Source organism: Coregonus lavaretus (assembly GCF_964263955.1).
Source record: "Coregonus lavaretus genome assembly, chromosome: 33".
NCBI lineage: Eukaryota > Metazoa > Chordata > Actinopteri > Salmoniformes > Salmonidae > Coregonus > Coregonus lavaretus.
In genome coordinates, this window is record NC_140020.1 from 32418047 (window position 1) to 32431576 (window position 13530).

A 13530-nucleotide genomic window follows, 5' to 3' on the forward strand; every position below is an offset into this window, starting at 1 on the left:
TGATGCAGTCTTATAAATAAAGCCTTGTTGAGTGAATGGTTCTTTGAACCTAGCAATATCACTCATGTTTAACATGGCAATCCAACTCTGAGGCGTATAGCTAACCTCTTTCAACCTCTAAAAGGAATCAGTTTCAAAGCCAAAATGAGTATGTTCAGTCGTTTGACAGGCAGGTGCATAGCTCAATTAAGGTCATCCAGTACTGAGGGAATGAAAGAAAACTCGACAAAGTACAATTTGCACCTTTATTCAAGTATATCACAGCAGTTTATTTCAGAAATACAGTAAAGTTTTCATTTCAAATATAACTTACACCAAAGTAACACTTGATGGGGAAGAGGATGATCAATAAACTTTAACCTCAAGAAGAAATCCTTAAACATGGCGATGCTACGAAAACAAAACCTACTAAATCCCACACGAAAGACAAACTCAGTAAGTAATGTATAAATGAGAAACTAAATTAAGTTGTGATGGAAAATTGTGTTCTTTCTACATACTGGACTAAATCATCTTTAACTACCAGACAAAAATTGGTTGTTTGTCCAAACTGACAAAAATAACAAGAGAGGATGACAAAAATGTATGACATTTTAAAACCCAATTCTTAAAAACAAACAAATGTTGGCAAAGGGACATGAACAAAAAAATGCTGACGAACTTTGACTGATGTTATTTTACAAGATGGTTGCCAAATTGAGTCAGCATCGAGAATAAGATCTACACTACCAACACGCTATTGTTTTTTGATGTAAAAATTCCAATAAGTCAATGTCAGCCTCATCCAGTATGCCACAGTCCATAACCACAAAACTAAAAGAAAAACTAAAGAAACAATTACCACAATGGAATAAATAGGAAAGTTGAAAGGTCATGTGGAGCCTGAAGAAACCTGAGACACGTGTAAACTTCTTTATTCCCCAAAACCTGCTACCTCACTTCAGCACTAAGCTCAAAACTGACTAGCAACTTTAGCCAATTTGTTTAATACTTTTTTAATGTACAAAAATACTGTTTTAATGGATATTAGACGTAAAAACATGTCTAATGTTATTAAATAAAATGTAAAAAAATTAACACCACGAGAAAGAGATTCAAGTCTGCAAAAACAATCACCCTCAAATCAAAAAAGGAGATTGTGGTTAGATGGACAAGACCAGCGAATAAGTGTAGTACTGCGATCTGAAAGAAAAACAAACTTAGGACGTCTCGGTCTACAGAAGTGAAATATACAGTTTGACATTTCCTTGAAATTAAATGCTGTATGTTTAGTCTCGGCTCAAATGCAATATAGACAAGTAACAAAAACAGAAAAGGTGATCCATCCAAACAACCGCGGTAGCCACAGAACTTCTGCTGATTATCCAGTACCTTAGCTGTACGAGTGTTGTGACAATAGTTTGGAACATGGCAAAATACTGTTTGCGCCCAGTAAACAGTTTGTCTTATTAGCATTAAAATAAATTAAGCTGAGGTAGCTTGGTTTCTCTATCTCTGCAGTATTCCAATGCTAGTTTGCATATGTTCATTTTTATTTATTTTAAATAGTTACTTCTTCACCTGGCAATCCAAGAGAAGGCAGACGTGGAGTTAGGCTGGAAAGCACCAGAGGTCGGAGTTTGGATCAGCATAAAGCAGGGCTCTACAACTCTCCAATCCTGGAGAAGTACTAGGTGTGCAGGATTTTGTTACAGCCCAATTGTGGTCCAGACTGAAGAAGACCATGATTAGTTAGTTGATATGGTTGGAACAAAAGCCTGCACACCTAGTAGTTCTCCAGGACCTGAAGAACCCTGGCATTAAAAGGTAGGCTCAGCGAAATTCCATTGCCACGAGCAGCACCGCAGATATTGAGATGAGCGAGATGCAAGACTTCACTCTTACACAGTATCTGCACATATGCAAGGGTTCGCTTCACTTTTCACAGCTGGTAGCCAGAGCACCAAAACAGTGGAGAAGATGAGCCTCGCGCTTCAACACTCTTAGTTGTTGCGGAAATTGTTCCATTATGCTGTTTACTTTCTGCAACCATGTCATATTGCGGAGTCCACCTTTTAACAGTGATGTGGATGTGAAAGACTGATGCTGGCCATATCTCGTCAAAACATGGACTCATCCATGTCCAAAGGAAAGACAAGAAAAAGTTGAAAGGCAAAAATGCCTATCTTTACCACAAGGTGAACATGGATTAGACGTAGACAATCAAAAAACAAAAGCATCAACAAATGAATTAAGAAACAAACAATATAATGCTGTTTTACACCTCAACAACAGGGCACTGCCTTAAATGGCCTTGTTCATGGTCAGAAGCTTCACAATCAATGCAATAACAATCCAAACATCGTTTCCAACGTATCATAAAATTCAAAAACATGTTTTTTAAAAATCAAATGCACAACATAATACATAGGTAACTGTAAGTTGCTTATCTAAATATTTATAGAGTTAAGATTTGTTTTCCTTTGAATGTCGACTCAAAATAGTCACACAAACTCAGCACCTATTTGAGGGACATTTATTTGGGGGGAAATTGGCACCACGTTTGCTGTGACTAATTTGTGGCATCCTTCCACATGAAAGTAATAATAAAAAACCTACTGTCCTCAAAATCAATTTTTTCACTCATGTGGGCAGGAAAATACTGACTAACAGCAGATCTGCTTTCCTACTGTGGGCTAAGCAGAGTTTGGTACTGGCCCCCCGTGTAGCTCAGTTGGTAGAGCATGGCGTTTGCAATGCCAGGGTTGTGGGTTCGATTCCCACGGGGGGCCAGTATGAAAATGTATGCACTCACTAACTGTAAGTCGCTCTGGATAAGAGCGTCTGCTAAATGACTAAAATGTAAAAGTAACTTCTATCCACTGGTCCTGGGTCAGATATTACACCACCGTTAAAATTAGGAGTTTGGTAATTTGATCGTAGATCTGTGGTTAGTTAAGGGGAACTTCTACATCCAACTCACTATACTGCATTACATGGAACAGAGCAGTTGATAAAAACCTTAACAGCTGTTCTTTCAGAAATATGAAAGTTAATTGGGGGTTAAATAAGGCACATGCTAGGCAGTGCAAACTACAAAATGTGTCTAATTCAATATGAATTGCTTCCAGTTACTCCAGTTAGTTAGGTGTGGATTGACAGGAAATAAAAATTAGCAGGGCACAGCTTGTGTGGAATAAAGAAATTACACATAATTACAGACAGAGCTGTGATTCAGCTACCACAAGCAGCACATGTCAATCTGTTTGCTATGACTGTGGAAAAAAAATAAAGACTTAGTTTGATGTTCACGGCAAGTTCCCGTTGATGCATTTCAGTAACACGTTTATTAAGGGGGATTCGATGTTTTTGTAATCCATGTACATGATGGCAATTTATTCTACCCAGCGGTTTCAACTTTACCCTACTGTATGGTCATGTTAAAAACATTTAATGGACATTGGACAATGTTTGGAGTGAGAAGGGTGGTTATTAGATCCATAACAATAAAAAAACAAATAAATCATAATGATTGATTAGATCCAGATGCTAATCAAACCAAGCTGTTTTAATGACTAAGTATGATCTGTAAGCTGTTGTATCTATGAGATGACTGGCCTATAATCTTGATTCAGTACTGTACTGAGAGATGACATGGCCTCAACAATGGTAACAAGACCGGATACTGTCTCAACCGCCAAGCTAACTGCACATACTCGCACTGCTGGTGACAATCTATGCATGTGATTACTGTGTGTGTAGACGTACATGTGACTACTGTATGTGCATGTATAACTAAGCACATATGTAGTTTACGTGTGTGCGCGCTCATGTGCGTATGACCAGTTCAAAAGTAGGCCGTCGTTAAGATATGACATCACCCAATCGGTTTTGTTGGTTAGTTTCCGAGATACTCTCAAGAGCAGCAAGGATTAGGATAGCACCAGGAACGCCCGTTTCACCGTTCGTGTGTGCGTGTCCAGGAGTCTGTTTGGTTGTAGACTGGGTCTGACCAGGGTCCCTGAGACTATAGCACCATAGAAAAGTCTCTCCTCTTCTTCTCCGCTCTTTTTCCCCCTGTTCTGTTGCTCACGTTAAGACCAGGGCTCTATATTTGCTCTGTGTGTAAGGACTTGGCTCAAAGGCTGGTCTCTGCCCTGCTTGTGTGTGTGTGTTCAGGGTCAACCTGGCTGTCTCACAGGAATGTAATGAAATTCTGGACTTTCCTCTCCATCTCCTGAAAAACAAAAGCATCAAAACAAACAGGTCAACAAATATTGTGGTTAAACTCAAAGATACTAATTGATTTTAAAAAATCATATATATATATAATCTTCATAAATGATATCATAGGTAGGACTGGTGGGGGTTATGTTGCAGATGCAGCTAACAAAAACATATGGAAATGTCTGCTCTACCCAAAATTACAACCAAATAATTGCAGCATTACCGCAGAAATGGAAGAGGAAAGTGGAAGGGGGAAAAAGCAAGGAACTTGTCTGTCGGCCCTGCATTAAAGAACATGATTGGTTAAAGAAAATTGTGATTAATAAAAAAGTATACCAGTTTCATTTAAGGACCAAAGGATTGACAGCCATCCCATATATATTGCAAAATAGTTGGGAAGACATTTTTGACGTACCGATTCCATGGCATAGTGTTAATGAACTGATACGCAAAACGACGCCGGATTCAAAACGTATAATTTTTCAATTTAAATTATTATACAAAATTCTTGCTACCAATAGAATGTTATTTATATGGGGGATACAATCTTCCTAGCTCTGCAGATTTTGCTGCGAAGAGACAGAATCATTAGATCATTTGTTTTGGTACTGTCCATTTGTAGCTTGTTTTTGGACACAGGTCCAGGAATAGCTAAAGGATTGCAATATTTACCTGGAGCTAACCCTGCAGATAGCACTACTGGGTGATCTGAAAAGTCATAGTCAATCGATCAATAATATAATAATATTTTTGCAAAAATGTTTATTTTCAATTTACAATCTGTAGAAACAATGAGAATAGAAGGGTTCAGAACTTTTGTAAAACAGCACAGTACAGTTGAAAAATATATGGCAAATAGAAATCCAATATGGATGGTGTTAAGAGATAGATGGGAGGTGTTGAATGGAGCTGAAGGATGGGACTAATAACAACAACTAACAACAACAAGATAACTCATGTAAAGCATACTGTGTCCATAATAAGTATATAGGTTATAGGTTGAGAGCTTTTGTGAAAGAGCACAGTTAGAAAGATATGGCATATAGAAGCAAACTGGATGGACATCATGAAAATGATCGGAGAGGTTGAGGAAGTTCAGGAGTAAAAACAAACAATTGACTGTGTCCATAAAATGTATATAGTATGTATAAGCTGTCAAATAGGGTCAAATTCTTATTTCCCTCATTAAAATGCAAATCAATTTATAACATTTTTGACATGCGTTTTTCTGGATTTTTTTGTTGTTATTCTGTCTCTCACTGTTCAAATAAACCTACCATTAAAATTATAGACTGATCATGTCTTTGTCAGTGGGCAAACGTACAAAATCAGCAGGGGATCAAATACTTTTTTCCCTCACTGTGTATATATATATATATATATATATATATATATATATATATATATATATGCGAGAAAAAAAACATGGGGGATTGGAAGTGATGCAGACTATTACATTGATGGAAGTTACAATCTATCTGCAATATTAAAGCTGATCTACACCCTAAATAAAAAAAATAAAAAATACTGTCTATGTAGCACATGCATTACATCTGTATAGACAATTATACCTTGAATATTACCACTGAAAACACAAACTTGCTAACAGGTCTTCAATTAATTAAAGCACTCCAAAAGAAGCATACGCTCACATGGTGAAGTGAGGTGTTATTCTCAATGTCATGAAGTATCCTAATAAAATACGAAATTGTAAGTGGATGAGGGGAGTTTCCCCTATACACTTTAAAGCCCTTTGAGGCCTAGTGCAATATAAACTGAGTGTACAAAACATTAAGAACACCTGCTCTTTCCATGACAGATTGACCAGGTGAAAGCTATGATCCCTTATTGATGTCACCTGTTAAATCCGCTTCAATCAGTGTAGATGAAGGGGAGGAGACAGGTTAAAGAAGGATTTTTAAGCTTAGATACAATTGAGACATGGATTGTATATATGTGTGCCATTCAGAGGGTGAATGGGCAAGACAAATAATGTAAGTGCCTTTCAATGGGGTATGGTAGTAGGTGCCAGGCGCATCGGTTTGTGTCAAGAACTGCAACGCTGCTGGGTTTTTCACGCTTAACAGTTTCCCGTGTGTATCAAGAATGGTCCACCACCCAAAGGACATCCAGCCAACTTGACAACTGTGGGAAGCATTGGAATCAACATGGGCCAGCATCCCTGTGGAACGCTTTCAACGCCTTGTAGAGTCCATGCCCCGATGAACTGAGGCTGTTCTGCGGTGCAACTCAATATTAGGAAGGTGTTCCTAATGTCTGGTATACTCAGTGTAGTCAACCCATTCCCACTGCATCTGAGAAGAAAAACCCCCAGAAATCTTTACTTCGACATGGATTTGAACACAACTGCTTTTAACACTTACTTGTGTGTGTGTGTGTCATCAGGGTTACCTGCTTTTAACACCCACCATTCCTGAGGTATCGGAAAGACACCCTGCTCCATCGCCCTGCTTCTCTCAGAATGTGGCTTAAAGTTCACACCCTATCACTGTGATACACACACACCTCAAAACACATTCCATGGGCGTACAGACAACTGTGCGCTCCCACAGCTTGCCACTAACCATGACCACCAGCTCTGACACACACACACGTCACTGTCATAAGTTGAGGCAGACTAACGCTGGACATCAATGCGCAGTGTGCACTGTCATCTCCCCTTTCTTCTCCCCCGCCTCACCTCTCCAGAACATCAGAGAACATTCCGTCTAGGAATAGGTAGTAGTCAGACCACGGCAAGAGACTACAGAGCTCTTATACAACATGTACCATTTCCCCATGCCCTGCCAAGCACATACAAGATGATGGACGACAACAAGAGACAAATATCTTACCAACAGAAAGTAACTAAGTGCATTCTAAAGGGCTAGTGTGTCTGTCTGCATGTGTGTGTCTGTTAGGGGTATGACGGTACACGTATTCGTACCGAACCGTTCGGTATGGGGATCTCGGTTTGGCCCAATCTGTGAACCCGAATGAATACATATCAAAAAATAAATACACTAGGCCTATAGGCTATGCATACACTGCGTTGTATGCCTCGGGTAAATCTGAGCTGAAAAAACATTTCAGGCTATTCCTTTAAAACTAGAGCCTATGCGCAAGTTGTAATCAAAATTCTAATCTTAATTGCAGCATTTCAAACTGTACTATTGTGAGGCTCAGCCGGGAACTAGTTCTGTACGATGGCGAGTGGTGGTGTCGATAAACCAGTAGGATTCTCCATCATTGTTAAAATTTTGTCTTCAAAGAAGATTATAACGGTGATGGACAGAGAAAGTATGTTGCCACTGCTCAACGAGAATAGCCTATGCAGCTGCCAATGCCTCAGACATGTTGATACATTTACGCCACCATCACCCCAGTATTCCTACCACTGGAGAAAGATGGAATCACAACTTCATCTCCCCTCCGCATTCAAGCAACCCTTCGCAGCTGATTTTGACTGGGCCAAAGAAGAGCAATAGGTATGTTTACAGCCACGGCTATGTGCCCATTCTCAGTGGTTGAATAGAATAAGGGGTTTCAGCACCTCGTGAAAGTGCTCGAGTCACGTCACGAACTTCGCCCTCACACCCATTTCAGCAAACCGGTAGTACCGACTCTATAGAAGCAGGCTAAAACCAAAGTTGTCAATGGATTGGCAAATACACCCTGTGTTGCACTTACTACAGATGGATGGACCTCCAGGGCTACAGAAAGCTACTTAACAGTGACAGGAAATGAGAAGTAGCGTGCTACAGACACGCCCCCTTTCTCTTTGTAAAAAAACAACAACATTATAGCATAGGCCTATACAATGTCTGAGCTATGTTTACATATGGATTTCACACGTACATTGCACTTTATTTTTTGTGTTGTTGTTGAGTAATCGTGTGTTTTCATTTAAGAAAGTTATTCCTGATTGTGCTCTCATCAGGCATTATATGACTCATGATCATATATTGAGTCAGGATTACCAACACTTGGGATTTTCTTAAATAAACCAAAATTAGCTACAAGTAACTGGTGGCATTTAATTTTCCCGCTGTACGAAACAGAACCGTGACCCCAAAACAGCAATATGTACCGAACCGTGGGGTTGATGAACCGTTACACCCCTAGTGTATGTGCTCTAGCCGGCTGGGTTGATGTGCTGTAGACGTGCCTGATCTGTTAAGCTGCTGTGTTAAAAGATACAACTCTGCTCACGTTCCATGGACAGGAGAAATACCAACACTGACCAGGCATACAAACAACCCTCCTCTCTCCAGCGGCCGGCCAGACAGCCTGTCTGTCTGTCCAGTGTATCCAAAGTAGCACCCCCGCTCTCCACTGACGGCACTAGCCAGAGACATCGCTATATGCCTCTAGTTAATACGACAACACTGGCTACTCCCTCTGTCACTGACACACTCAGTGTGCTACAGTCATTACTACATTTACACCTGTAATAGCCTTTGTTAGCAGTTGATGTTATTCTTCAATAACACAGACCCCAAAGCATATCAGGAGGAGAAAAATATATTTATTCAAAGAGAACAAATCATAGTTGTTATGCTGGAAAGTAGATGGTAGATGTTCATTCTTCCCTGTCCTCAATGTTACTCCACTGAACAAAAAGACAGGATGTAGTTTATACCCAAGCCTGTGGTTGACCAATTAGAATTCCTTGCAATAAAATTGGGCCAACGGCCAAATACCAAGTATCCCGTTTCAGGCTCAATGTATAGACTATTTGGACCAATGAGACTTGCCACATGTAGCTATGAGTCCCTGGTTGGAACCCCTACACCGATTCTAAACAGATGTTGAACTGAAAAACAATTTCCATTGATCGTTAATTCCCTCTTGACCTCTAGTCCTCTGCGCTGTGTATTTATCTTAGGATATTCTTACACCTTCAAACTCCATTTTAGCTTTCAGGAACCAAGCACACATCTACCACAGGCGAGCATTTGAAGGGTCAAATAAGCTTTTTCCTGTGTGTGTCTGTAGCTACGTGTGTGTGTGTCTGTCTAACCTCTTGTAGCCGTGTCTTGTCGTAGTCCAGGCGGTGTTGGTAGATGCACTGACTGAGGAGAGAGAAGAGTCTCTCCAAGCGCTCCACGCTGTAGCCTTCACTCCTCTGTACCACCGTGTCCAAGAGGGCCTGGGAGAGGAGAACACTCACGTTATACAATGTTATTATACACAAGAAACAACAAGCTCCCTCTAGAGAGGACACATTCAAGCCATAGACACACACAAGCAGAACACAAATATAGCATTTAATTCAACAGGGAATATAAACGCATACCCTGCATTCACATCACGTGTGCAACTCTCTCGCACACAGAGAGGTCAGCTTTATTCAAAAGCAATTAAGATCAGAGGGACAGCTAATTAAGGCTAATCATAATTAGCTCAGTGTTTACATTTGTCTGCTACTTTAATTAAGCACTTTGGACAGTCAAAGACCCTTTCAATTGACCCGCTCAGTCTCAGCTTGCCACAGTGTGTGTGTGTGTGTGTTTCAAAATGCAGACTGAAATAGCAATCACACAGCGACTAGATTTACAGTCATTAGACGGCAGGAAAAAAAGAAACTGATGGGGAATGAGGTGTGTCAGAAGAACAAAGCGTGGGCTCCTCAGGATTATTAAAGTGAGGGGATGTCTCTCTTTCAACTGCAAATAATGACACAGTGACTCTCTGAACACTTGGAGAGAAGTATGACTCTCGTTTACCCATCTATCTCACTACTGTATCTATACTGAACAAAAATAGAAATGCAACATGTAAAGTGTTGGTCCCGTGTTTCATGAGATGATACAAAAGATCCCAGAAATGTTCCATATGCATAAAAAGCTTATTTCTCGAATCTTGTGCACAAATTTGTTTACATCCATGTTAGTGCGCATTTCTCCTTTGCCAAGACAATCCATCCACCTGACAGGTGTGGCATATCAAGAAGCTGATTAAACAGCATGTTCATTACATAGGTGCACCTTGTGCGGGGGACAATAAAAGGCCACTCTAAAATGTGCAGTTGTGTCACACAACACAATGCCACAAATGTCTCAAGTTTTGAGGGAGCGTGCAATTGGCATGCTGACTGCAGGAATGTCCACCATAGCTGTTGCCAGAGAATTTAATGTTAATTTCTCTACGTCTTTTAGAGAATTTGGCAGTACGTGTAAACCGGCCTCACAACCGCAGACCACGTGTAACCACGCCAGCCCAGGACCTCCACATCCGGCTTCTTCACCTGACTGCAGTTTGGCGTCGTAACCGTCTTCAGTGGGCAAATGCTCACCTTCGATGGCCGCTGGCATGCTGGAGAAGTGTGCTCTTCACGGAAGAATCCAGGTTTCAACTGTACCTGGCAGATGGCAGACAGCATTTATGCGTCGTTTGGGCGAGCGGTTTTCTGATGTCAACATTGTGAACAGAGTGCCCCACAATGGCGGTGGGGTTATGGTATGGGCAGGCATAAGCTAAGGACAACGTTGGCACATTTATTGATGGCAAATTTCAATGCACAGATACCGTGACAAGATCCTGAGGCCCATTGTCGTGCCATTCATCCGCCGCCATCACCTCATGTTTCAGCATGTTTGGGATGCTCTGGATCGACATGTACGACAGCGTGTTCCAGTTCCCGCCAATATCCAGCAACTCCGCACCACCATTGAAGAGGAGTGGGACAACATTCCACAGGACACAAATCAACAACCTGATCAACTCTATGTGTTACACTGCATGAGGGAAATGGTGGTCACATCAGATACTGACTGGTTTCCACGCCCCTACTTTTTTTTTTAAAAAGGTACAGTTGAAGTCGGAAGATTACATACACTTAGGTTGGAGACATTAAAACACATTTTTCAACCACTCCACAAATTTCTTGTTAACAAACCATAGTTTTGGCAAGTCGGTTAGGACATATACTTTGTGCATGACGCAAGTAATTTTTCCAACAATTGTTTACAGACAGATTATTTCACTTATAATTCACTGTATCACAATTTCAGTGGGTCAGAAGTTTAAATACACTAAGTTGACTGTGCCTTTAAACAGCTTGGAAAATTCCAGAAAATGATGTCATGGCTTTAGAAGCTTATGATAAGCTAACTGACATCATTTGAGTCAATTGGTGGTATACCTGTGGATGTATTTCAAGGCCTACCTTCAAACTCAGTGCCTCTTTGCTTGACATCATGGGAAAATCAAAATAAATCAGCCAAGACCTCAGAAAAAAATGTGTAGACCTCCACAAGTTTAGTTCATCCTTGAGAGCAATTTCCAAATGCCTGAAGGTACCACATTCATCTGTACAAACAATAGTACGCTAGTACAAACATCATGGGACCACGCAGCCGTCATACCGCTCAGGAAGGAGACGCGTTCTGTCTCCTAGAGATGAGCGTACTTTGGTGCAAAAAGTGCAAATCAATCCCAGAACAACAGCAAAGGACCTTGTGAAGATGCTGGAGGAAACAGGTACAAAAGTATCTATATCACAGTAAAACGAGTCCTATATCGACATAACCTGAAAGACCGCTCACAAAATAGATGGCATCATGAGGAAGGAAAATTATGTGGATATATTGAAGCAACATCTCAAGACATCAGTCAGGAAGTTAAAGCTTGGTCGCAAATGGGTCTTCCAAATGGACAATGACCCCAAGCATACTTCCAAAGTTGTGGCAAAATGGCTTAAGGACAACAAAGTCAAGGTATTGGAGTGGCCATCACAAAGCCCTGACCTCAATCCTATAGAACATTTGTGGGCAGAACTGAAAAAGTGTGTGCGAGCAAGGAGGCCTACAAACCTGACTCAGTTACACCAGCTCTGTCAGGAGGAATGGGCCAAAGTTCACCCAACTTATTGTGGGAAGCTTGTGGAAGGCTACCCGAAATGTTTGACCCAAGTTGAACAATTTCAAGGCAATGCTACCAAATACTAATGTATGTAAACTTCTGACCCAATGGGAATGTGATGAAAGAAATAAAAGCTGAAATAAATCACTCTCTCTACTATTATTCTGACATTTCACATTGTTAAAATAAAGTGGTGATCCTAACTGACCTAAGACAGGGAATTTTTACTAGGATTAAATGTCAGGAATTGTGCAAAACTGAGTTTAAATGTATTTGGCTAAGGTGCATGTAAACTTCCGACTTCAACTGTATCTGTGACCAACAGATGCATATCTGTATTCCCAGTCATGTGAAATCCATAGATTAGGGCCTAATGAATTTATTTCAGTAAAATCTTTGAAATTGTTGCATGTTGAGTTTATATTTTTGTTCAGTGTATACGTTCCTCCTCCTTTTCAACCAGTCTCTCCACATCTAGGCCTCTGCTTCTAATCTCATCCCCTTTAGTCCTAAAATCCCTTACCTTTCGTCTCTCTCTAAACATCTCCCCCTCCCGCCCTCTCCCCTCCCTCTCCTGCCCTCTCCCCTTGTTAGCCCGCTGATTTAATCAGAGTGCTGTGCCTTTGTCCAGTTGCCCAGGCCAATCGTGACAGCGGGGGTAAGTGGTGTGTGTGTGTGTGTGTGTGTTGCTAGCGGACCCCCTGAGGTAGTGAGCTCCCAGCACACAAAGGAGCAGTAATCCAGCCTGTTAAAAGGGGGCTGTGACACGGACCATTAAAGGCACCTCTCCCCTCCACCATCCTTCCCATCACAGCACATCTCTATCCCCCTGTCCTCTCTCAGCCTCTTCTCCCGCTCTCTACCCTCTTTCATTTTGCTGATGCACCCTCTAAGGTACAGAGAAGGAGGAGGAGGAACAGAGGAGAGGGAGAGAGGGGGAAAGCAAGAAAAAAATATGAGTGAGAGAGCGAAAGAAAGAGCAAGCGAGTGAACGAAACAAGAGACGACGGGAAGAAAAAGTGTCATAGCCGCGGCTTTAAACTCTGTCCTATCAGCTCAGGCACAGCATGCGGCCAGGCAAATGACTCCATCAGTGTGCCAACTGCACACACACATACATACACAAACCGCCAACTCTACATGCACACACGTCTCCCCACAAACACACCCAACACTGCAGACACACACCAACATTGCAGACACACACATACATACATTCAATACACACACCTAAAGCTATGCACACACACACCCATCTCCACACACTCACCCATCTGTAAACACACACTGCCAACTCAATACATACACTGTTAACACGGCTGCGTTCCCTGCATGTTTCAGCCCATTAAAGGCAGCTAACAAGGCCACTGACAGGCTGTCTATGATCCTAAGAATATAAGACTGAACCTGAGAACAGGACCCAGTTATTACCAACATCTCTATCCTGGAACACACACA

At 41.3% G+C, this 13530-nt stretch overlaps 1 protein-coding gene across 1 annotated transcript in view; it reads right to left on the bottom strand.

Moving 5' to 3' along the window:
* Positions 1 to 231: 231 nt before the first annotated feature.
* LOC311108272 (ATPase family AAA domain-containing protein 2B-like) overlaps positions 232 to 13530 on the bottom strand; it is a 155099-nt gene continuing 141800 nt past the window's right edge. The window contains exons 27-28 of the mRNA XM_084150894.1: positions 9230 to 9358; positions 232 to 4216 (exon numbers count right to left, since the gene is read on the bottom strand). Coding sequence (XP_084007020.1) covers positions 4175 to 4216; positions 9230 to 9358 — 171 coding nt within the window. The 3' untranslated portion in view covers positions 232 to 4174. The remainder of the gene's footprint in view (positions 4217 to 9229; positions 9359 to 13530) is intronic.